Source organism: Cebus imitator, unplaced genomic scaffold (genome assembly GCF_001604975.1).
Source record: "Cebus imitator isolate Cc_AM_T3 unplaced genomic scaffold, Cebus_imitator-1.0 Scaffold42, whole genome shotgun sequence".
In the NCBI taxonomy this organism is placed as follows: domain Eukaryota; kingdom Metazoa; phylum Chordata; class Mammalia; order Primates; family Cebidae; genus Cebus; species Cebus imitator.
Window position 1 is genome coordinate 3,278,125 of NW_016107357.1, and position 26,996 is coordinate 3,305,120.

The following is a 26,996-nucleotide window of genomic DNA, read 5'->3' on the forward strand; positions in this document are numbered from 1 at the left end:
CATGTTGACCAGGATGGTCTCGATCTCTTGACCTTGTGATCCACCCGCCTCGGCCTCCCAAAGTGCTGGGATTACAGGCTTGAGCCACCGTGCCCGGCTATTTTCTCCTTTTCTAAGAAAAAAATTACTGGCTGGGTGCAGTGGCTTTTGCCTGTAATCCCAACATTCTGGGAGGCCAAGGCAAGAGAATAGCTTGGACCAGTAGTTTGAGAACAGCCTGAGCAACATAGTGAGACTCCATTTCCAGAAAATATTTAAAAATTTGCTGGGAGTGGTGGCATGCGCCTGTAGTCCCAGATACTCAGGAGGCTGAGGGCAGGGGATTGTCCAAGCCCAGGGAAATTGAGGATACAGTGAGCTATGGTTATGCTACTGCACTCCAGCCTGAGTGACAGAGCAAAACTCTGTAGGGAGGTGAGGGGAGGGGAGGGGAGGCGAGGGGAGGGAAGGGGAGGGAAGGGGAGGGGAGGGGAGGGTCTTACTATGTTGCCCAGGTTAGACTCAAACTCCTAGGCTCAAGCAATCTTTTCATCTCAGCTTCCCCATGTAGCTGGGGCTGTAAGTAGGCACCACACAGTGCCTGGCTTTAAAAACAAAAACATAGTTGATGGTGCACGCCGGTAGTCCTAGCTACTCTGGAGGCTAACACAAGAGAATCACTTCAGCCCAGGAGTTGGGAGTCCAGCCTAGACAACATAACGAGACCCCATCTCAAAAAATGAATTAATTCATTAAAAAAAAGACACAATATTTTGTAATATGTAATGTCTTAAATTCCTTGTAGAAAATGTCAATAACAAGAAATGGCAATACTCAAAAATCATAAATACAAGAGATTAGTAATACATGGTAGTAGTGATAAATATTATATATACATAGCATTTATTTTTCATTGAATTAAGATTCTCTCCCTTGGAAAAATGTACTAAAATCAAGTCCTAGTAAAACCAGATATAATTTTTCATTTATGCCAATAAAGAAAAGTAGAAAGATCAATCTTTCACCTACATTTAAGTTCCAAAGATCTCTTCCTCCTTCTCCTCTCCTAGTAAATACAATTTTATTTACAACAACCTCAAAGGTTGCTTGATGGTCAATACATCTAAGCTGACAAACATAAGGTAAGATGAGGGATGGAACGGTCCACTGAATACAAGAAACAAAAATTTGTCTTCTGGTCGGTCCTGTGTTCTTTGGATATACAGCCAAAACACCACAGGTTCTACTTCAGAATAGTTACTGAAACTGCTACAGTAACTTATCCAATATTAGAATAAAAGACATGATTCCAGCAATACCTGCCAACATTCATTTCTTTGAATGCAATGGATTAACTGTTACTCTATTGATTTATTAACTCTTAGCAATGACTTTAATAGGCTGCTGCAAACATGACTACCATATTTCTACAATAAAGGAAAATTTTAAATTCAGTAACTAATGGAACAAAAAAAAAAAAATAAAGTGAAAGAAAAAACACAGTGCTGCAGATGACTACCCCTTCTCTAGCCTTATATTAAAAGTAGGAAGTTTGAGGCCGGACACGGTGGTTCACGCCTGTAATCCCAGGACTTTGGGAAGCCAAGGCAGGTGGATCACCTGAGGTCAGAGTTTAAGACCAGTCTGACTAACATGGCAAAATCTCATCTCTACTAAAAATACAAGAATTAGCCGGGTGTGGTGGCAGGCACCTATAATCCCAGCTGCTCAGGAGAATCACTTAAGCCGGGGAGGCGGAGGTTGCAGTGAGCCAAGATCGAGCTGCTGCACTCCGGCCTGGGCAGCCAAGTAAGACTCTGTCCCCCGCCCCCTACATCTCCCCACAAAATAGAAAGTTTAAGTCAAGTGAAAAATTACAGAACCCAGAAAGGTGAAAAATTATAAAAGCAATAATCCAAAAAGGACAGAAGGCTAAATACTGAAGAATTATGGCTCTGAAGAGGATTTTCATATTTTGTACTCCTTTTACAGAGTAGTAAAATGAAAGCCAGAGATTTTTCCCAGCTCAAGAAATAAGAGACATATTAATACATTATGATCATAAAAATTAAAGCTTTAATAAACTCATGCTCATTCTCAGCATGAATTTAAAAAACAAAAAAGATACACAGGAAAATGCATTAAACCTAGTCAGAAGAGTGATAGAAATTCTGTATAGTTTGGGGTATTCACTTAGACAATAGCCCATAGTTTTCTCACTTGTAACCTGAAGAAACAAGATTGGTTGTATATTCAAACATGTATACCATTTAAAATGTTACATATCTGAAATTCTTCTTTATGAAAATTTAAAGGTTCAGCTTGAAACAGCTACATATCCCCAATATATAAAACCAATTAGGAAAGCCTATGGAGTTCTAAGGAGCCAGGTAGCCTCATTCTGAAAAACAGGCTTAGAATGAGCAACGCTTTTCTTCTCATTATTCAGAAAGTTCAATCAATTGAGAGCTGAGTGTGTATGATCAGGAAATGGAAAGAAACTGATTTTTCACCTTGTTTTAGGCAGCCGCATATGATAGCTCTAAAGCATATATAAATGGTTACTTTAGGAACTTCCATGAAACTGAAATAACAGAGATTTTCAATAATAAGAAATTAGGAGGCATACAGAATCAATGTTCTTTAGAAAGTAGCATATCAAACATGGGAAAAAAATTCACATAACCAGTTCAAAGTATTACCCCAAAATGGTATAATGTTGTAATGCTTTGGGGAAATCAGTAAAAAACAAATACACACACTCACTCACTCTCTCCCTCTCTCTACACACACACACACACACACACACACACACACACACAATATACTTATATATAAAACATATATTTAAATATAAAACAAAGACTATATATGAGACTACATATTTATATATATAAAAATGTTGAGTAATGTACTATCTTTTTATGCGATTGACTTAAAAAGGGATTAATATCATGTATAAATGCAATGAACCTTAAAATACAATTTACTGAAAGATTTTTATACTAAAAACTTTTTGAAAGTCTCTGACCTTTCCAGAATCTAGTATCTTCTGAAAGTCTTCCATTGTATTAGCCACAACCATATGAGTCTTAAGGTCTTCAGAAGCCCTACCAAACAAATTAGAAAAGAAGACATAATTGTTCTCACAAATATGACAAAGTTTTATAAAACACATAATTAATGAAAACATAATAACCTGGCAGTCAGAAGGACTCAATTTGAACCTCAAGTCTGTCACTCACAGTGACCATTAGTATACCACAGTTATCTTATCATTGCACTACTGTGAGCCTTAAATGCATGGGAAATTTGTTATACACATAACAGGTTATCATAACTTTTGTTACTGCTGTTAAATCTCTAATGATCAACATTCTTTTTCTGGCATTAACACATCACCTATGGGAGTGTTATTTGAAAGAAAACAAGTGCCTCTAAGCCACTAATATGGTGCCTCTGCCTTGAGATCTGTGATTCTAAAAGACTCTCCATCGGTGAGGGCAGCCCTAAGGCTTTCCTCTATTCCTCATGCCCAACCACAATCAGGAGGTTCTCAGCCTTGGCTATATTATAATCCCCTGGGGAAGCTTTTAACAGTATAGTTGCCAGGCCCTCTCCAGACAAATTAGTATCTCTAAAAAGGCACTGGTATTTACTAAAGCTTCCCAGGTGCTGCCAATGTGTACCCAGCAGATGATAGTCAATGCCTTAAACCTTCATATTTATATCTCATAAAAACCTAGATCTATACGCAGCGATCTATTTATTTAGAATTTTTTCATTTTTTATAAAATTAAAAAAATAAAAATAAATAAACATAGACCTAAAATTAACACAAATTAATCCAGGGGACAGAAATTTCATTGTTGCAAAGCTAGTAGTAAGCAGATGGCACTTAGAAAAAAAAACCATAATACAAGTAAAAAACCTCATGCTGCTTAATTCGTGCTGCGAATTAAGCAGCATGAGGGCTCAGAGGGAAGGAACAATTGCTTCCAATTGGGGCAACCCCAAATATTCCTTGGTATAAAGGTGGTAGAAGATTTGGAGAGAGACATAAGCAATTTTGAGCAACTACCTTGTGAAAAGGGTGACATGGATGTCTTCCAAAATAGCTTGAAGTTTAGTCTCTGCCTCATTTTCAGCAACTGTCAGCTTTTCTCCAGTATCTCGTCTGACAGCTACAAACTGACAGTTCTTCATATCACGTGGCCCAACTTCAAGTCTAATGGGAACTCCCTATAAGACAAAAAAGGCAGTTAAATGATATATGAATGTCTCTAGTTGAATATACAGATGTAATTCATGGCTTTATCTACAGTAAATTATATTAAAAAATAATAAGAAAATAAAGGCATAGAAAAACAAAGGGAAAAAAAAAAAAACAAGGAAATACTGCTGAGATACTATAGAAACCTATTCCAGTAAAAAGGCATAAACCTAAAGAAAAAAATCTACTACCGCCTTAGTGGTTCTAAGGAAAGGAAGTTCTTCATGGAGAAACAGAGAGAATAGTTTCTAGGTCAGCATTTCCAACTTTTCTCACAAAATAGCATCCAGAAAATGTATTTGCATGGTAATAGGGTTACACAAAGGCTTTTTGAGACTAAATCTACCACAAGCCACTGAGGGGATCAGTACCATGACACAGTTTGACTCATTTCTGATACAGTGGTGTTCTCTGGTTGCAAAGCCCTCATTCTGGATACTCTATATTTAGCATGCATTATGATCACCTGGAAGGATTGTGAAAGCAGATTTCAGGGTCCCACCTCCAGAGTTTTTTATTATAGTAGGTTGCGGATGGGACCTGAGAATTTGTTTGTTTGTTTTTGAAGACAGTCTCCCCTGTTGACCAGACTGCAGTGCAGTGGCATGATCTTGGCTCACTGCGTCTGCCTCCAAGGATCAATTGATTCTCAAGCCTCAGCCTCCCAAGTAGCTGGGATTACAGGCACCCACCACCACACCTGACTAATTTTTGTATTTTTAGTAGACACTGGGTTTTGCCATGTTGACCAGGCTGGTGCCGAACTCATGGACTCAATTTATTTGCCTGCCTCCGCCTCCCAAAGTGCTGGGATCACAGGTGTGAGCCATAATACCTGGCCAAGAGTTTGAATTTCTAACAAGTTTCCAAGTGATGCAGACACTGCTGGTCCTAGGACTACAGTTTAAGAACCACTTCCCTATGCTCTTTAGTTCTTCCAAAGCAACTTAGGGACTGACTGCAAGTTTAAGATTTGTGAATGTTCAATCCTTATGAATGTATATCCCATAAGGGGATTAAAATCCTTAAGGTTGAGGGAAACACCTCATTTTTAGCGCCCAGAACCATATCTGATAAACAGTTGGTTTTAAATAATTTTTTTGAAAAAATAATCCTTTAAAATTAACTTGAGATTTTCATAAGTTAGGTGCTTCTATATACAATTTAGATGTTGGGTGGTATACCCAAAAATACCATAGGAAAAATTTCAGATATTAATCTAGAAGTCCTTATTTACCCCTAGAGAAGACTTATTTTATAAAATGAGATGAAAAAGAAAAAAACATTATGGAACAAAATGTTGTATGCTAAGTATTACATTATTTTATTATTTTCATTTATTCATTCAATGTATTATACTGGATGTTATTACATGCATTTGTAAGATACAGTGCTAAGTGCAATGAGATTTTAAAGATGAGTAAGAAATACATCTTGTCCTCAAGAAGCTTCATACTTTGTATGGTAAGGCACAAATACAAACAATAAAAATTAATACAGAAAGTCAGCGGTGAGAGACTATTCCTCAGCTGCAAGAGAGAAGAAAAGTTACTGGAGAAGGTAAAAATTAGTAAGTAAATTATTCATCAGAATTAAAGAACATTCTATAAAATAACTGACCTATAGTTACAAAAATGCCTATGTCATAAGTGACAATGGAAGTCTGACAAACTACTTCTGATTGAAGAACACTAAAAGCACATGACAGTGAAATGCAATAAGACTGGATTCCACACTGAAAAAGGAGAGGGCCATTGGTAGCCTGCAGTAGGGTGTCTGAGACTGCGTCAGGAGAGAGGACATCCAGCATGACAGCCTTGCATAGAGTGACAGAACCCATGACAGATAAGGAGCTCATTCACACAGGGGAACGGGTGACAATGGCAATGAGAGACTGGTGGCATACAGGGTGACTAATCAAATAAATTCATGTACTAAGGATAATTAGAGCTAGGTTTTTCATTGTCAGAAAAGGGAATTACAAGCACAAAATGGGGAAAAAACTAGAATGCATCCTGTGGTGTGTGTTGTTGTTTTTTTGTTTTCTCCTTGAGACAGTTTCACTCTTGTCACCCAGGCAGGAGTGCAATGGTGCAATCTGGGCTCACTGCAACCTCCGCCCCCGCCGGGTTCAAGTGATTCTTCTGCCTCACCCTCCTGAGTAACTGCGACTACAGGCGCCCAATACCATGCACAGCTGATTTTTGTATTTTTAGGAGAGACGTGGTTTCGCCATGTTGGATAGGCTGGTGGCCAACGCCTGACCTCAGGTGATCCACTTGCCTCTGCTTCCCAAGGTGCTGCAATTATAAGTATGAGCCACTGCACTTGGTCCATCATGGTTTCTTATTGGAATTCAAAGTATAGCTATAAACTCTTGGTTTTCAACATATATAAATAGATATAGAAGCATGGTGGTAAAAGTGTACATGTATCTGTATGTGTGTACGGATATCTACATATATACACATATTCAGTAGTGCCATCTACTGAGAAGGCCTGGGAGAAGTGATAGCTCAAAAGCAATGAGCGTACCCCGCACTAAATACCATTCTCCACTAAAAAGAACCAGAACTTCTCAGAGACATAGGTAATTCCTGGGCCAGGGTAGAGAAAGTACAAGATAAGCCCACAACATCTTGTGCCAAGAAGGAAGGAGCTACCTAAAGAAAGATGGAGAATGCCAAAAGGACACAAAACCCAGCTTTAAGGGATCCTATTGGTCAAGCCGGAGACACTTTAAGCATCAAAACAAAAAATGTTAGTAACAGATTCTATAACCCAGTGCATAATAATGGAAACCATGGATCCATAAAAATATAAATTAGTTAATAGAAAGGCTAATAAGAAATGTGCTGTGTCAAGATCATGATAAAGAAAATCTGAGAAATGATTACAGACTAAAAGAGACTAAAGATATTATATAATAACTACATACAACACATAATTCTGAACTAGATCCTTCTGCTATAAAGGAACACAAGTCAGGCAGCTTTGAAATCTGAATGGGGGTCTAGAATTAGACTATAGCAGTGTATGAACATTACTATACGGAACTTGTATTATGCAGGAGAACACGCTGGTTGTACTATGTTGGTTGCGCTGTGATTATGTAGGAGAATATGTTTGTAGGGTGATGGAGCATCAGGTTAGTATCTTATTTTCAACTGATTCAAGCAGGAAAAATTAATTATTTGTACAGAACCTGCTTTATTGTAAGTCTGTGACTGTTACATGATAAAAAATTTTACAACCCAGGTAGAAGAAATACCACAGGCAAAGACAGAGAGGTGGGAAAAACAGGCTGTTTGTGAAGAAGAGAGAAAAGGGCATATGAAAGGCGATAATGAAAAGTGAAAGCTGGAAAGGTAATCTGAAGCCAAATCATGGAAAATAGGCAAATATTTTGTTGATAGTTTTTTTCTAAAATTAGTTACAAATTTAACTGTATAAGATTTGTGTTTTGTTTCAACAGCAACACAAAATTTAATCCTTCCACATAGTAAAAAGAAAAGTAGTTAATTCACTCACATTATTTTCCCCTTTATATTTTCAAAATACCGTATAGGAAGGGGTACTAAAGCAGAATTATAGGAGTTGCTGGGTTCTGGCCTCACAACCAAACCATATTATACCTCATTTATTAATCGGAGTAAGTTTCAAAATACATGTATACATCACTCACATACTTTAGTCAGTCACTGTCAAATAACTATAAATCCAGATCTCCTAAAATATTTTTTCTTAGACTCTTTGACTAAATGGAACTAAAGAAGCATTAAAAAGTATAACTAATATCTTCCACTAGATAGTGAACTCTCTTTCTCAGTGTTTTTTAACTTGAGGCATCAAGTTTAGAACGTAGGTGCTTTCTTTTCCTTCCTGAGGAATACAGACAAGGAAGCTGTGGCAGACCCAACTCATACTAAGAATACCTCCCCAACGTAGTCTAGGCTCACCAGGGCACTAAAAGAGGAGTGACAAAGACAAAGCCAAGTCAGTCTAAGGATGGGAAATGAATAAAAAAGGAAAGGGTACAAAGAGGAATTCAGGAATGAGTGTGGATAATTTTTTTCCTTTTAATCGTGCTAGTAGCCAGCAATAAATTTCTCCTTTAACATTTTGTACCCTAAGTTAAATAGAAATTAGTTTAGAGAAACTGCTATTGGCATCACACAATACCAATTTATAAGTAAGCAAAAAAGAATGCAATTAAAAAGGAAATGACATGGAAAAAAAATTCATGTTTAGGAGAACATGTAAAGAAGCAGTTATATTACTAAAAGGGAAGTATTATTAAAATATAGTCACTATTCCTCAGCGCAAGGGACTTACCTCAGGGGCCATTTGAAACAAATAAGATGATAAATATTAGCAACTTTGGGAATCCCAGACATATAAATCCTTAATAATTCCAATATTGCTGAGCTTCCGTAATTTGAAAGCTTGCAGCTGCAATCTCAATACATTCTCTCATCCCATCATCTATAATATGAGTTTATATAGTCTCAATCCCTAATTTCTAGATCTAGTAAGATTCCCTCTTTCCGCATAAGAAAAAATGTTAAATCCCAGAAGTTTATAAAACGGACTTAAAGGCACAAATAATCTATTAATGACAATGTGCAATAAATGAAAGTTACATTACAAACAATAAAGCAGAATTTAGACTGGCTTTATATACCCAAAATAAAAAATCAACTGGTATGAAACAATGTGGTGTGAAAACTCAAGTATAAAATTAATCTCAGATGTTTCACTATTAGCTATAAAGACAGCTAAGAGATGTCCATGCACCATTATTCTGGTGGTCATACTATATAAATAACTTATTTATTATATGAATTCCTGGCATAAACATTTTAGTATACCAGCCACATGATGTTTGTTAATCATAAACAAGGGCTTCAAGACCATTTTTAATCTAACATAATAAAAATAGCTTCCATAAAACCTACTTTAAAGTTAGGTATCACTATTACAAAGCTATGAACTGTGTCAGTGCTCAACAGTTTTAAGTGAAGAAGAAAAAAAACTCACAACTATCAAAATAGAGGAAAGTAATGAAAAGCCTTAAGTTTTATAAAAACATATGCAGAGGAAAATCTAAACTCAAATTGCAGGTGTGAGGGTAACGGATACAACTGAGAAATTTACCTTGAGCTCCCAGTGATTGAATTTCCAACCTGGAGAATAGTTATCTCGTAAATCAGCTCTGACTCGGATGTTAACGCTGAGTAACCGCCTTCGATAATCATTGCATTTTGCCATCAGCGCTTCTTTGTCTTCTTCAGAAAGTGCATTGGTAATGCCACAAGGAATAACCACCACCTAGAATCCAGCACAATGTCCCAAAATTAAACAAAGAAAGAGCATATAGAAGTAATGAGCTCTCAGAAGTCAAAACCTACTAGTGACTATATTCTTAACACAAATTGGCTTGTGTGATTTCTAATCTATACATGTCTACTAATTACCTGCAAATCACTTATTCATGCTAAACGTATTTTCATCTGACCTACTATATTTAATGTACATATATATATTTACGTTTTTTTCAGCCTCCCTAGTAGCTGGGACTATCAGTGCATGCCACCACACCTGGCTAATTGTTTGTAGACTGGGTTTTGCCATGTTGCCCAGGCTAATATCAAACTCCTGGGCTCAAGCAATCTGCCCTGCCTTGGCCTCCCATAGTGCTGGGATTACAGGTGTAAGCCTTCATGCCCAGCTCATTTAACCTATTATAGTTTTTTAAAAATGACTTCTAAAAATGTTTATATAAGTAGCTTAAAATTAAAGGAGTAAGAAACAATAAATAATGTAAATGATACACACGGTTACACAAACTAGGGTCTAGACTGCATTCTATGTTTCTATTATCAGAGATATCTGCCTGAATGACATTGAGAAAATCATCCTTTCAAATTTCCTTTAGTAAAATAATGGGTTGTATTTTATAAAATGAATGAAAAACAGAAATATTTTCCTTACCTGAACACATGCTACACGGGGTGGCAATACTAAACCCATATTGTCCCCATGAATCATGGTCATAACACCAATAGTTCGAGTCGTCAGGCCCCAGGAGTTTTGATAGGCAAATTGTTTCTCTCCTGGCATCTTTGGATCTTCAAACATGATTTCAAACATTTTGGAAAAATTCTGCCCTAAATGATGTGACGTGCCTCCCTAAAATAGAGAGAGAAATATAAGCTTTAATTTTAATAACCCATTTTCCCCTTGAACATGATTACTATATGATCACATGCTTTAAAATGGCACTAGACTTGTTTTCTCCCCTTTTTTACATTAAATGAGGTTTTTAAATATTAGCATACTTACTATAACAGGAGATTCAGATTAGTCAAAAAAAAATACTATTAATACAAAAGTGTCTTGCTCTGGGCAGCCACTTTTATAGCAGTAATTTTACCTACAACAGTTAAAAAGGAATTCATATTTTAGTAATTCAGGATACATACCATGACTTAACGGACCACAGAGACAGAGGAATGGGATGGATTTGCTTTAAATTATTGTACGAAAGTACATGAAATACTTATTTTTTAAAAGAGTCTACTTCTTTGATGACAGAATAAATTACTGGATCTGTCCATGGACTGTGCTTATAGTGCCCTATGAATCCTATGTGGCAGTTTGATACCTGGATAGCTCTTCCACTAGCAGATATAAATGCTTCTACTGTAGTTGTATAGTCTCCTCCTGCAAATTTTTCCTTTTCTGTCTTTCTTCCTTTTACAACAGGAATTGCCAGGAGTTCTTCATATATTTGAGCATATAAGTCAAGTATCTGCAAGACCTGTAACATTTTAAATGTAAATGTATTTAAATTTAGGGTATATTTATTCACTAAGATATATAAAACCACACTACTTGAGAATAATTGTGTGGGAAAACCAATTCAAACAATAAAAACCTCTTTTTATGAAAAGGTTAAAGCAGCCAGTGTGAATTTATTAAGAAAGATATTCAACGAAGCAATGTAAAAACAAGTCAAATAACTTTAAAAAATGTATATGATTAGAATATAAGAAAATAAATGTTACAAAAGATATGTAGTATCAAAAGGAAAATTTCCTGAAAAATAATTTTCTACAAATTAAAGCCCAGAAGTATTTTCACCTGAAAATTTAAAAGAGCATATATTCCTTATTAATAACATTCCAGTAAGCAGTTACCTAAATCCACGTAACTGCTTTGAATTAATTTGATTTGGCTTTTAACAGGTGTTACACATATTTTTAAATAACAAGATAGCAGATCCTGAACAAAGAAATGGAACATAGTTAATATGGAAAATAACTTTATACCTCTTCTGCTGCCTCTTCAATGGTAGCAAAAGCACTGTGCCCTTCCTGCCAAAGAAATTCACGAGTACGTAGGAAAGGCTGAGGATGCTTGAACTCCCAACGCTGGAAAAGGTAAGAAAACAATTTGGTCATTACAGAGAGCTTTCCAATTTTTTTTGGAGACAGGGTCTTGCTCTGTCACCCAGGCTGGAGTGTGGTGGCGCAATCATGGCTCACTGAAACCCTCTGCCTTCCAGGCTCAAATGATCCTCCTACCTTAGCCTCCCAAGCAGTTGGACTACAGGTGCATGCCACCACACCTGTCTAATTCTTTTATTTTTAGTAGAGATGTGGTTTTTGCCATGTTGCCCAGGCTGGTCTCGAAATCCTGGGCTCAAATGATCTGTCCACTTGACCTCCCAAAGCGCTGGGATTGTAAGGGTAAGCCACCATACCCAGCCATTTTCCAATTTTTATTACCATTTTATATGGTAATCAAAAATCACAACTGATCTTAAACACTTCAAAAATACTTCCATACTCCTAATCTGCTGAAAATAAAAACAAAATATGCTTTAAAAAAAAAAAAAAGGAGGCGAATAATAATTAAAGAATATAAGAGGGAGTATACACCTACCACCACATTGCACCACTGATTGAGCCTGATGGGCAGGTCTCTGTGTGACTGCACCCATTTTGCATATGCAGGATACATTACTGAAAGACATGGGAAAATAGACAGTCATTTACGGCTTTACTTCTCCTTCAAGGCTGGTAAGAGCTAAACCAGCAAGATAATAGGAATTAAAATGTAACAAATAATTTGAAAAATAAAACGTATGTTTGTGTAAACATATTTCCAGTGCTTATAAGTGAATAGTATTATTTCATAAAGTGTATTACTCAATGATATCAATCTAAACTTAATCATATTTTACATTCTTCACATAAGATTTTACATTCTTCACGTAACACAATGTACTTTGACAGTTTTTACATTTTGTTTTTAAAAACACTAATAAAGGTCATATTCTATGTTAAGTTCTTTGCATTCATTAACCTGTTCAATTCTCATATTCAACCCATAAGTAGGTATCATAATCTCAGTTTTAAAGATGTGGAAGCTGAGTTTACAGAAGTTAAACAATTTGCTGAATCCAGCAGTTATGAGAAGCAGAATTAATTTACATCTATCTGATGCATCTATTCAGAGTATGAAAGCTCTTGCTATGAAATGCAAAGTGAAGATGCCTGTCTTAGAAGAGCCTGCTCATGATCTATAATTGGTAAAACCAAAACAAACGAAACTTTGCCAAACAGTCTCAGAAAACTGGTATCAGAATATTAATCATGTATTATACAAAAGTATCACTAGAAATATCAAAGAACAACAAACAATCCTGAACTCTACAGATGAATGATCACTTTGAAAGACATTATAAAACCCAAAACCTCAAATTTTCCAATGGCAATTCCATTTACCATATGTAATTTCAGAAAAATCATTTAATCTTTCAGACTTTTCTTTACCTGCAAAATGGAAATCACAGTAACTGCCTCTACCTTCCTCACAACACTGTTGTGAGAATAACAAAAGATGATGTAAAGTATTTAGCAACCTATGAAAACCCTACATGAATGAAAATCTAAGTGTATTATTAAAATTTGAAAATAATTATGGCACAAAGCATTTGTATTTGTAATATTATAATTAATTCCAATAAAAATTATTCTAAGAATAAAATTCCTTGAAAAGTTCTAAAAATTTACAGCATAAAAATGAGCATTTAAATTAAAAATCCAATAATTTAATGATGAAGAGAATAAAACTCTAGACAAGTTGGCCAGTCACAGTGGCTCATGCCTATAATCCCAGCACTTTGGGAGGCAAGGTGGGCAGATCACTTGAGATCAGGAGTTTGAGACCAGCCTGGCCAACATGATGAAACCCCGTCTCTACTAAAAAAATACAAAAATTAGCCGAGCGTGGTGGTGTACACCTATGATCCCAGCTACTTAGGAGGCCGAGACAGGAGAATTACTTGAACCTAGGAGGCAAAGTGAGCTGAGATCATGTCACTGCACTCCAGCCTGGGTGACAGAGTTAGATGCTGTCTCAAAAAAAGAAAGAAAGAAAGAAAAGAAAAATTAAAAAAACTCTAGACAAGTTTACAATCAATCTTTATCAACACTCATGAAATTTTATATTGTCAACAGAGATTATATCTATCACAAAGCAAAAGCTGAAACTCAACTCTAGAAGCTGCCTCTGATGTTTCAGCCCTGCACTACAAGGCCTATTCTCACCTGTTTCACTAGTAGGACGAATGGCAATCGGTTCTGCCAACTCTGTTTTGCCAGATCTTGTAACCCAAGCAACCTAGTAAGAAAAAATCATTTTTCATACATGTTTTTTCAACAGCATTTTGGAGCAACAGTACAAATGCAGGCAACTTTCCTTTGTTTTAATTTTTGTTATATCAATTTAGGCAAGTTAAAATAGTTGTTGCTATTACGGTGAGGAAAGGTACACATTTACTGACCTTCTAAATATTACAAGTCAGTTAATTAATGTGACAAACAAAATCATTACTTGCTATAAAGGGAGAAACAGAATTTTTTTTTTTTTTTTTTTTTTTACCAAAAATGGCTTTCCATTTTTCAAAATTGGTTGTTAAACTCAAAAGCTGAAAATATGTTTTCGAGTTTGTCAGAGAACACTGCAAAAAATAAAAAAGCAAGCTCACTTACCTCTGGGGCAAAGTCAGCAATATGAGTCTTCTCTTTCTCTAATGCACCTTGAGATACAAACATGGGGAAGTAGCAGTTTTCAACACCAAGTTTCTTGATCTCAGCATCAAAAAAGTCCTTGATGGCTTCCCAAATGGCATAAGCCCAGGGACGAAGAATATAACAGCCACTTACATCATGGTATTCAATCATTTCTGACTTTGTGATGACCTTTGTAAAAGAAAAACAGTCTTTAAAGCCTACCTTGAATCAAAATTCTAGTATAAGTGGCAAGAGTATGATAACCAAAATTCATCCCCTTAATGTGGATACATCCCCTTAATGTGGAAGGTCATAATGGAAGTAAAACAGACCTGACTATACTGAGAAACAACATATAACAGGGTTCTAAACTCTCATTAAAAGTTGAATTCCACTGGGCACGGCAGCTCACGCCTGTAATCTCAGCACTTTGGGAGGCCAAGGCAGGTGGATAGCCTGAGGTCAGGAGTTGGAGACCAGCCTGACCAAGATGGTGAAACCCTGTCTCTACTAAAAATACAAAAATTAGCTGGGCGTGGTGGCAGTGACCTGTAGTTCCAGCTATTCAGGAGGCTGAGGCAGAAGAACTGCTTGAACCTGGTGAAGGTTGCAGTGAGCCAAGATCGTGCCACTGCACTCCAGCCTGGGCAACAGACTGACACTGTCTCAAAAAAACCCAAAAAAACTTGAATTCCAATCCTGCCCCTGCTACTGACTGTATCTTTGTGGCTTTGAATTAATCCCTTTACCTCACCATTAAAAAAAAAAAAATAGGCTGGTCACAGCTTTTCTCTACTAAAAATACAAAAATCAGAAGGGCATGGTGGTGTACCCCTATAATCCCAGCCACTTGGGAGGCTGAGGTAGGAGAATCACTTGAACCCAGGAGGCAGAGATTGCGCCACTGCATTGCAGCCTGGGCTGAGAGAATAAGACACCATCTCAAAAACAACAACAAAAAAAATCAATCGCTGTCTCGTGGTACTATTCAAGACTTTATGTGAACATGTTGAAAAACGGTTTTATGTTAAATGACTACATTACATATTATTAAAAGAATTATACATTACTACTATGAAGTTTGTGCCCAGATTTTAGAATTTAAACAAAGCAGCCTTTGAGAGACTTAACATATAAAAATCAGCTGAATGCATACTCACCTGAGAATACCAATCGGCAAGATTTTCTTCTTTCTTTGCCTCAAGACCCAACCTGCATATACGAGAAGTAAAAGATAAATCTCTTCATTCAGCAATTGCTTTTAGGTTGAATGAAAATAAACCTCTTAAGTTCAAAATGGATTAGTTTTCTTCAGTATGGGTTATTTCTATATGTGTAACTCTTCTATATTCATTCCCAGGATAACGTTGCTTTTATGTTTTGTTTTTGAGACAGGGTCTCCCTCTGTCACCCAGACTGGAACGCAATGGTGTGACCTGTCTCACTACAACAACCTTGGACTCCTTGGCTCAAGAGATTTTCTCACCTCAACCTCCTGAGTAGCTAGGACTACAGGCGCTCATAACATTTGGCTTATTTTTTTTTTAATTCTTGGTAGAGTCAGGGTCTCGCTATGTTGCCCAGGCCAGTCTCGAACTCCTGGCCTCAAGGAATCCTCCTGCTCCGGCCTCCCAGAGTGCTAAAATTACAAGCATGAGCCACCGTGCCTAGCCCCTAAGATAATGTTTTTAACCTAAAAAACAGTAGCAACACCAGGCATGGTGGCTCACGCCTGTAATCCCAGCACTTTGAGAGGCCAAGGCAGTCAGATCACCTGAGGTTGGGAGTTTGAGACCAGTCTGACCAACATGGAGAAACCCTGTCTCTACTAAAAATACAAAAAATTAGCCAGGCATGGTGGCGCATGCCTGTAATCCCAGCTACTCGGGATGCTGAGGCAGGAGAATCGCTTGAACCCAGGAGGCAGAGGTTGCAATGAGGTAAGATCGCACCACTGCACTCTAGCCTCAGCAACAAGAGCAAAACTCCACCTCAAAACAAACAAACCAAAAAACAGTAGAGACATCTCTTAAAAAGTTGTGAGATATTGTCCACAAAATCTAGCAAAGCCAAACATAACAAAAGCTATGATTCTATGCAGACATCTCTTTTACAAGGTTATTTTTAAGGTAATGTACTTGTAATAGAGACAGAGCCTGTTCACACATATTCTCCCACTAAAAACGAAGAATCTTATGCCAGGTTAAAGTATAGAGTAACATCACTGTCTCACTGGAATTAACACCTAAAAAGTAATAAAAACAATGGCTATAAACACACACACACACACACACACACACACACACGTATGTATTTATGTGTGCATATTGGCCAAATTTATACAAGTTTTTCTTATTTTTGGAAACAGAGCCTCACTCTATCATTCAGGCTGGAGTGCACTGCAGGATCTCAGCTCACTGAAACCTCCACCTCTCAGGTTCAAGTGATTCCTGTGCCTCAGCCCCTCCAAGTAGCTGGGACTACAGGTGTGTGCCACCAAGCCTGGTAAATTTTTTTTGTATTTTTGGTAGAGATGGAGTTTTGCCATGTTGGCCAGGCTGGTCTTGAACTCCTGACCTCAAGTGATCCGCCCACCTCAGCCTCCCAAAGTGCTGGAATTACAGGTGTGAGCCACTGTACCCAGCCTCAAATTTTTCTTTTAACTAGAAAAAAGGTTGCAGAGATAGATGCTTGTAAAATAAACTAGGTCTGCAATAAAAAACTATTTTAGATAATCATCATTTTCTTGAAATATCAACAATTACTCAGGAGAAAGCATGGTATCTTTCTAGAGTTTACAAACAAGGTTTTACTGGGTAAAAATTTTAATGTATTTGCATTTGCATTCTCTATTGTTTCACTCACATACCTCAACAAAATAACTACGAAACCTAGCACTTTCATAAGTACTAAGAAAGTAAAAGCTGAGAAGTTCTACATTCTCTTCTACTCTGCTATAACTCTGATTATTTCATTTAATAGTCAAAAAGAAAAATAACTGTTACATTCCCTTGTTTAAAAAGACACTGTATATGACATGTGAGATAAGCAGCAGCAGAATTTGATACTCAGCTAAACAAATGTAAAACCAAAGTATCTCAGTAACAGTTCTTATTAAGCCATTAAAGGAAACCCATCACAAAGTTCACTCTAATTTTGGGACAGCAATTACAGATAAAAAATTTCAATCACAGGTCATTTAATGACATGAATACATTCTGAGAAACATGTTAGGTGATTTCATCATTGTGCAAACATCAATTGTACTTACACAAACATAGATGACACACGTATATTTTCACATGGAAAACCAAATATCCCAGCAACATTACTGAATATCAATAGCTTCCCCTACTTGATCTGCAATGCCAATATCAAGTGCCATATATCAAGTTTCTATACATGCTCCATTATAATCTTAGCGAGCAATGTCATATATATGGTCCACTGTTGACTGACACATGGTGCATGGCTGTACATTATTCATACAGATGAAAAAATCCTTAGGGAGCCATCTATCCCACTGTTTTGTCTTTAGCCAGCTTTGTCTTATATTTAAACTATCAAATTTTAAATTGAGAATGAAGCTCTCACTTAGTCCCCACAAAAGGCTTTTGAAAACTTCTGCTTAAAGTGCAAAACAATGAGTATAATTAGGCTACCAATTATGTTACAAAAGGAGGAGAGAAAACGTGTGTGTGTATGTGGGTGGGGGTGTGTGTGTGTATATATATATATATATATATATTTCATTTGATTATTCAAGTAAATACAGATGTGTATATATAGGGGGGTGTGTATACACACACACACCCCCCTATATATACACATCTGTATTTACTTGAATAATCAAATGAAAAATTGCTCAACAAATACAGAAGAAACTGGTAACAGTGGTTGACTACCTATTCATTATGGTGGTGGGGAAAATCAGAAAGATGGGAAACACACACAAGAACTTCTCATATTCTGAGAGTCTTGAATCAAACAAACGTGTTACCTATTTTAAAAATTAAATGGAAAATTGGCTGGGCACGGTGGCTCATGCTTGTAATCCCAGCACTTTGGGAGGCCAAGGCGGGTAGATCACAAGGTCAGGAGTCTGAGATCAGCCTGGCCAACACAGGGAAACACTGTCTCTACTAAAACTACACAAATTAGCTGGCCATGGTGGCAGGCGCCTGTAATCCCAGCTACTTGGGAGGCTGAGGCAGGAGAATAGCTTGAACCCAGGAGGCGGAGGTTGCAGTGAGCCAAGATCACGCCACTACACTCCAGCCTGGGCAACAGAGCAAGACTTCATCTAAAAAAAAAAAAAAATTAAATGGAAAATTAACAAATGCAATCTGCTGACATTATAGCTTTAGCATTCTCTAACTTAATGTGATGGTAAACTAATCAAAATTTGTTTTAAAAAAATATTAAGAGTTGAATTAATTCATAGCTCTCTGCTTTGCTTGAAATGAAGTTTCTGCGTTTCATTACCTGGTCTGTTTCTTAGGCCCCTGCCCTTCTCCTGCTCCACTTGATGACAGCCCGCCTCCTTGGTTTTTAGAAGGGTCTTTCCTTTGGCCATCATTTTGTTTCTGAGGCTTATTCTGCTTTTCAGACTTATTTTCTTTTTCTTTCTTCTTCTTATCTTTGTCCTCAGCTCCAGTGGCCAACACAGGCTTATACTCTACTCCCGTCAAAGATTTGTACTGTGCCTTTAGCTGAAGGAGTTCTTGTACAGCTGTATCTATTTGATCCTTCAGTTTAACAAAAGAGGAAAAAGGGAAGACAGTATTTAATTCACGTCACTGTCTAAACACACTTAAACAAATACGACGCCTAAAGCTTTCTTTCTTCCCCCCCAGCATCAGATGGATAATGTGCTTAGGTGGTAATAAGGTTTGAGGGAGGCGTATCTCACACGAGTGTGAAAACCCAACCATCACTCTTAGAAACCACAAAAAGATCTGTCCAAAATTTAAAAGCAGATTTGCAAACACAAAGAGGGGTTTTGGGACAGAAAGGTCTGGGGTAGGTGTTACACTAACCATTGAAATTATAAAGATTATAATAAACAGGGATGGAATTGTGCAAAAGCTGTGACTGGAAAATAGTACAGTTTATAACTGTATTATCCAGATAGTAGTCATGCGGTTAAATTTAAAGTAAATAAAATAAGAAATTCACTTCTTCAATCACCATAGTCACATTTCAAACGCTCAGTAGTCACACGTGGCTAATGACTACTGCCTTAGACAATATTGTTATCGCATATTTCTATCACTACAGAAAGTTCTACTAGAAAGCACTGGTATCTAACATGTATTCCACAGGAATCTAAGAGCCATTAAATTACGTAAGTTGAACATTTCACAATTATAAAGATAATGGTTATCAAATTCTATATTTATAAGTTAAATTTCAAAACTACAACTGTCTTCCACTCATGTCAATCTGTACCAAAAATAACCTACTCCTAAAAAGTTAAAAGAATTAGCACTTACAGAATTAGCACATACTACTAAGAGCTCAAAATAAAACCTACTATTTGAGCTTGACAGAACTTTAGGAGAAAGAATCAAAAACAAGGAAAATATTAAGGGCCTTCAATGAGCACTGTGCTATGGTCTAAGTCACTATTTTGGATTTTACAGATTAGAGAGAAACAAACAATTTAACAATTAAATATAGTGGGTTTAAGTGCTATATCAGTGATGGGCACTGTCATATGAAAACATCCGGTCAAATCTAGTTGGGGTAAGAAACAATCAACAAAGAAGGTTTCTCTAAAAGGCAAGGTAAGAGAATTGAGAACTGAAATATGAGTGAAGTTTTAGCCAGATTTGATGGGGCAGAAAACACTTGAGGCAAAGAAAATACCCTGAAATGTAAAAATCAAAAACACATAAACAAAATAACACAATAACCTTAGACGCTTTTTCAGTTTTAAGTTTCCGAACTACGTCTCCTTGAGAAGCTACTTTGTCAAAAAGTACTTTGGCTTCTGGTGCTTCTAAACCAGCGGGCTCAGAACTTCCGGCTGGACTTGAATCTGAACTTTGAGATAATGGGGGCTGACCAGGTATGTACTCCTTCCCAGTTTTTTCTTTATACTGAGCTTTCAGGGACAGTAAGCATTCTACAGCTTCATTTATTTTAGCCTAAAAGAGAGAAAAAGATATTTATAAAACTTTTGTTAAATTTCTGGAAATTTCAACGCCATTTAAAAATCTTTAATTATCAGCAAATCACTCCTGTCAGTAAGTTAATGATGGGGAAACCTATGTTAAATCATCTGCCCAAAATAAGAGATAAAGCTAAAGAAAAATTAAAAACATAAATCATACGTAAGCCATAGAAATAAACAAAAATACATATTCGCATACAACAGTGTAACTTTCTATTTTACACAGGTAAACAGATAAATGATAGAACATTTAAGTGAACTGTCAGTGTCAAGACCTGGGTCTGTAAATAGTGAAGTCAGAATTTACAAAATCAGAATCAAGATCAAATCAATGGCTTTGCTTATACAAACCTTATTTTTCCACAGCTTATTAAACAAATTAAATACAACTTTGGGGAAAAAAAGGACATTTGGGCCCAACTAACAAATTTTACAAATTTACAATGAGACAAGAAAGCATATTGAAGTTTTTAGTGTGACACTTACCTTATTTTAATCTCCAATACTTCAACATAATCATAACAAAAAAGAATGATACATTCAGCCCAACCGAGACACCTGTGACTCTAGCAGAAAATGACAGCAACACAGGTAAAGGACCCAAGCTAGACGCCTTACCTGAAATAGTGCTACCATCTCAGCACAAACCAACGTACCATGGGGAACCTCAAGGTATCAATCAAGATAGGAAGAGTGTCTCCAAATCACCCTACCCAGTTTTCACTGCTACACTCCAATAATGCTTCAGATAGCTAAATAAAACCAGGCAGAAGCCAGGAAGAATACTTAAATGGGGGTCAGAGGAATACAGGCTACCAGTGGTATATCCTCAAAAAAATCTGCATCTATGAGGGAGCAAAGCACATTTCCTTGTCCAGCTACTTTACATTTTCTGCCTATTAGAATGTCACAACAGGCACCACATAAAGGTAGAAAAATTTTAAAGAGAAGATGAGAACAGACTGTCTGATTTGTCCTCTTGATGTGTCTCTTCTTTATTCTGTTTTTAGGAAAGAGTTCTCATAGCAGAAACGACTTTATCTTAAGAAAAAGGGCCAAGTTAATCAGACATACGAGAATCAAGGGGGGAAAAAGGGAAATTTCCACTAGCTAAAATAAAAATGGAAAAGAAGAAACTTTCCTGCAACTATTTGTAGAAAAAGACAACTATTTGAAAGAAGTTCCATTTACACTATAAGCAGGTGTTTATTAGAGCTTAAAGTCACATGGTACATTTTTCACACAGGGGAAAAAAAAAACCCTTGTTTGGCAAGATTATAATTTGAAACATTATAAAGGAGAAAATTAAGGTAAGCAAATCCTCTGCTACTGAATGAGATACTCTTAATAAAGTTATATATTCATATATTTTCCCTCCCATTGGGAAATGGAATATTCTAGATAACTAAGTAAATTATTCAGGTTATTTTTCCAAAAAAGTAATCTTAACCACTATAGTTTGCTTAGCATTACAGAAAACAATGACCTAAATGTGCATTTTAATACTACTAACAGGCAATGAAAACTACTTTTTGAAAAGGATCTTTGAGTATTACTTTGAATTTGTCTCTTAGAATATACAAGGAAGAACTGATGGGTAGAGAACAAATTATCTCTTAATACCAGTTTTCTGCATTAAAAGGCATTTACATAGAGAAATTGAGTGGTATACTATTATTTAGTTCAATATTATACAACAGCAGAAGCTGAAAGAGCATTGCTAGATTTTAAGTTGTTAGTGGACAAAGACAACTTACCTAACATATGCCAATACAAACAGAAAAGGTTTTCAGCAAATAATTGCTGATGTGGATTAATGAGAAAAGAAACAACCTACACAAAATACTTTGGTATAGGTTTAAGATGGGAATTTGAAATAAGGAGGTGATGCTAATAATATGACTAAAACTTGGAAAATTAATAAAATGGACAATTTTCTGATTACATTCTGATTGCATTCAGAGTAAGAGTATTCAAACAGCTGTTTTTTTCAGCAGCCACTAGATGGAAACATTGCTCCATGGGGAAAGAAGAGAAAGTCAAAAAAAAAAAAAAAAAAAAAACCTGGAACATTATCAATTAGAAATAATACTACAACCTTTCAAAATAGAATGTATATCTCAATTCAAAATGAAAAAAACTTTTTTCAAAAAATTATTTTTTCAAACATGTTTTTTCTAACCTTTATTACCAGTCATTCACTTTTGCTCCTTACTGGCCTGAGAGAACTCATGATTTAAACAGGTAGTAACGACTCATGAAAGCAGAGATTCTCACTTGGTGGGGTGGGGGTAATCAGAACAGAAAATCCTTCCAAGTGAGTGAGGGAAGACAGTGCTGAGGCTTGTATTATATTTTTTAAAGTCTGCTAGGAGATTTAGTAAACTAAAAGTTCACAGGTTTCAAAGAAAGGCATTTTAAGAAAATAATTAACTGATTGTCTGTGCTTAGCTTAAATACCTACACCTGTAAGAAATATCCAATTACTGAAACCTAAATCTGAAAGCCAATACAGCACAGGGTAGAGCGCAGATCCTTATGTCAAGCCTAAATTAGAACACAACATCTGTTCTCCTGCTTATCAACTGGGCTGATTCATTTACCTAAATCACAAATTACCTGCTACTTTTGTCGGACACAAATCAATTAACACAAATTCTCAAGATTTTCCTACAAGATCCTCAAGCTACTATAAGTCTTAAGAAGTATCCTGAACCAAAATCTGATTTAAGATGTATTTATATTTGTTTAGCTCAAAAGCAAGTTTGAATTCAGTACCAAATACAGATACAGCGGGAATAGACTACACATATCCCAAATAAGAATTACAAACAACATCAAGAAAAGGATAGGCTTGATTGTAGTTCCCTTCCCTGCAATCTTTATCTTTTGGCCTGAGACATCTTAAAGCTATGGGGTAAGAGTGCAGGGCGGTGGTTTCCTAGAACAAAAGGGGCACATGATGTGTGTCCTTTCCTGATAAATTTTGGTTTGGGTTAAAAAAAAAAAAAAAAATTTGTGTAAAAAATAAAAGCAAAGACTGGCAAGATGAATTATTGGGGACATAAAACACAAGGTACCATGAATTAAAATGCTGCAACTACAGAAGCAAATGGTGATTAAAACTCCCTCCACATAGACTGGGTATGACATAAAGAGAAAACGTTAGTGACAAAACAATTGTGAATTATTTTTATTTAATAATTTGATTTTGTTGTTACTTTATTTAAAAAAAAAAAAAAAACTGTTAACTATAGTGGTTCTTCTTCCATGGCAGGGATCAGCAAACTTTTTCTCTAAAGGGCTACATAGTAAGTATTTTAGGCGATGTGAGTCTCTGTTGCAAACTATTCAACTCTTTAACTGTATCACGAAAGCAGCCATAGACAATATGTAACCTAATGAGTGTGGCTGTATTCTAATAAAATTTCATTTATAGGCTGGGTGAGGTGGCTTATGCATGTAATCCCAGGACTTTGGGAGGCCAAGGCTGGTAGACCACCTGAGGTCAGGAGTTTGAGACCAGCCTGACTAACGTGGTAAAACCTCACCTCTTCTAGAAAAAAATACAAAATTAGCTGGGCATCATGGTACATGCCTGTAATCCCAGCTACTCAGGAGGCTGAGGCATGAGAATTGCTTGAACCCAGGAGGCAGAGGTTGCAGTGAGCCAAGATCGTGCCATCACACTCCAGCCTGGACAAGAAGAGCACAACTCCGTCTCACCAAAAAAAAAATTTTCATTTACAAAGAACAGGTATATGGCCAGGCCCAGCAGCTCATGCCTGTAATCCCAATACTTTGGGAAGTCAAGGAGGGAGGACTGCTTGAGTACAGGAGTTCAAGACCAGCCTTGCTGACATGGTGAAACCCCATCTCTATAAGCAAGACAAAAATTAGCCAGGCATAGTAGCACTCGCCTATACTTCCAGCTGCTTAGGAGGCTGAGATGAGAGGATTGCTTGAGCCTGGGAGATTGAGGCTGCAGTGAGCCATTATCAAGCCACTGCACTCCAGCCTGGGCAACAGAGCAAAACCCTGTCTCAAAACAAAACAAAAAAGCCACAAATTTTGTTTAAAGTGTCTTTTTTAAAGTTAATATTCAGCATTGTTATATCTTTGGTGTACTCTCTGTTATGTACCTCACACTACCAGATTGATCCATTATTTTAATGCAGCAACCTACTGAGCAAGAGAAAAAGGGTAAGAGGAGCAAAAGACTTGATGGACTTCAAGTTTTCATTACTTGCCCATCTTTTTGCTTATACTTTGCCTTTACGCTTAAAAGTTCTTTCATAGGCTAGCCGCAGTGGCTCACGCCTATAATCCCAGTACTTTTGGAGGCCAAGACGGGCAGATCACCTGAGGTCAGCAGTTTGAGACCAGCCTGAACAACATGGAGAAAGCCCATCTTTACTAAAAATACAAAAAATTAGCCAGGGTTTGCGGCAAGTGCCTGTAATCCCAGCTACTCAGGAGGCTGAGGCAGGAAAATCGATTGAACCTGGGAGGCAGAGGTTGTGGTGCGCTGAGATTGTGCCATTGCATTCCAGCCTGGGCAACAAAAGCAAAACTCCATCTAAAAAAAAAAAAGTTCTTTCATAGAAGCATCTATCTGATCCTGAAGCAGGAAAGAGAAGATTAAAAACAAAATGAACAAAAAACAGAGCAAGAAAAAGTCTAACTGAAGCTGGTAACCTAAAACTTCAGCTACTCAGCTTACTTACCATAAAACATGTCATAGTAAAATAACCACCTTTGTAGAAACCTGAATAGTTAAGAGGTTTAGGCAAATTATTAATGTAAAACAAGCACAGACTTGCTAAATAAATAATGATAAACTAGTAAAACCATAACTCTTTAGTGCTTTCAATGGAATGCCCCACTCTTACTACCTTTCAAGGTAAATAACAGGCCAATCAGTCAAAATTTTAATCTAAGCTTTGCAAATTTCAGGAAGTTACTTTCATATACAGTTTCTCCTGTTACGAAAACAAGCAAATTTAAAAAATAGTATTCTTTGAATATTTTTGGACATGGCTCTTGTGAGGACTAAAAAGTATATAGTATACAGTGCCAGGTGCAGGCTAAATGCTAGTTCCATTCCTAGTAACTGGCTTGGGTCTTCAGAAGAAACATTTACTATTATTAGCATTCAGAGAAAAAATACATGCAGTACGGCAGATCCTTGAATAACATTGTTTTGTTTGTTTGATGTCATTTATAACGTTGAAGAAACAAAAAATGTGATTCCCAGCCAGAGCCACTAACTGTGTGGTGTATGTGCATTCTCCCCACGTCTTTTGAGTTTTCTCAGAACTCCAGTTTCATTTCACATCCCAAAGCTGTACACATTTGGTGAATTGGTGAGTCTAAATGCTCCCAGTTTGAGTGTTGGTGTGTGTGACTGTGCCCTGCAATGGAATGGTGTCTTGTCCAGGGCTGGTTCCTGCCTTGAGCCCTGAGCTACCAGGATTGACTCTGGCCACCCACAACCCTGAACTGGAATAACTGGGTAAATAATTATCTTACTTGTCTTTATTCATCTTTCTTAAATGTACACACAGCTCACATTTGTTTCAATTAGGAGTGTTTTTGGTCTGTAGAGCGTAATGTAAAAATAATTTTAAAAAGAAAAAGAAAATGAGATGAAGACAAAATATTAAAAAAATGAAAAAAAATGAAGACAACAACAATAAAAAAACACAAGAAGTTTGTGTAATATGATGTTTTTGGGATCAGAAATATACCGTGGTAACTTAATTGTTGCTTATGTCGATTAGCCTGTTGTTGTTATATACCATTTTGCTTAAAGTCTTAGTTTCCAAGAACCTATGAACAACATTAAGACTTACTACATTTGAAACACAGATATGGTATACAGTAGGCATTCAATAAGTGTAAGTCAGACTAAACTGATGTCAGATTTATTTCAGTATCACATTTATTAGTATTAAAATACCCAACAAAAGTATCTGCCCAATAACCAAAGAAATTTAGATTTTTTTACCCATAGGCTGACTTTTCATAACATTAACAGTGTTATTTTATGAAAGCATGATATAACCCATTAACCCAATAGGATGGGTGATGGATTGACAGTTGACTGTCACTGCAAGTATAAGGGCTGCTGCTGTTACTATTCCACCCATAATTAAGCTGACCAAAAATTGGCCCAGAATCTCAATATATTCTACTTAGAATAAAGAAATTTGAAGACCAAAGCCCTTCAAATTACACCTAGAGAGGAGTATATATTTAGTGTCCAACAGATACAGTGCAAAATGCTCTGTAACCTCCCCATGAGGTAGGAAACATCAATAATTTATATCCTAAACTCATACATCCAGCAGCATTTATTCCTCAAAGCAAAGTTGTTTTAGATAATCATGGTTCTGCAGGATCTCAACAGGCTATTTAGATTGGTGCAAAAGTAACTGTGGTTTTTGCCATTAAAAGTAACGGTAAGAATTGGCCGGGC

General features: G+C 36.6%; 1 protein-coding gene and 1 non-coding gene across 2 annotated transcripts in view; both read right to left on the reverse strand.

Annotated features, from left to right (window-relative positions):
- Nucleotides 1–26,996, reverse strand: part of EPRS1 (glutamyl-prolyl-tRNA synthetase 1) — a 78,816-nt gene that overhangs the window by 3,724 nt on the left and 48,096 nt on the right. Inside the window, exons 19-30 of the mRNA XM_017526281.1 lie at nucleotides 20,256–20,489; nucleotides 18,823–19,085; nucleotides 15,498–15,549; nucleotides 14,317–14,526; nucleotides 13,873–13,945; nucleotides 12,203–12,282; nucleotides 11,587–11,688; nucleotides 10,920–11,075; nucleotides 10,247–10,444; nucleotides 9,410–9,583; nucleotides 4,061–4,221; nucleotides 3,011–3,089 (exon numbers count right to left, since the gene is read on the reverse strand). Coding sequence (XP_017381770.1) covers nucleotides 3,011–3,089; nucleotides 4,061–4,221; nucleotides 9,410–9,583; nucleotides 10,247–10,444; nucleotides 10,920–11,075; nucleotides 11,587–11,688; nucleotides 12,203–12,282; nucleotides 13,873–13,945; nucleotides 14,317–14,526; nucleotides 15,498–15,549; nucleotides 18,823–19,085; nucleotides 20,256–20,489 — 1,782 coding nt within the window. The remainder of the gene's footprint in view (nucleotides 1–3,010; nucleotides 3,090–4,060; nucleotides 4,222–9,409; nucleotides 9,584–10,246; nucleotides 10,445–10,919; nucleotides 11,076–11,586; nucleotides 11,689–12,202; nucleotides 12,283–13,872; nucleotides 13,946–14,316; nucleotides 14,527–15,497; nucleotides 15,550–18,822; nucleotides 19,086–20,255; nucleotides 20,490–26,996) is intronic.
- On the reverse strand, nucleotides 19,194–19,295 carry LOC119470886. The gene has a single exon (XR_005199851.1). It is a non-coding gene; the product is annotated as a small nucleolar RNA U13 (small nucleolar RNA).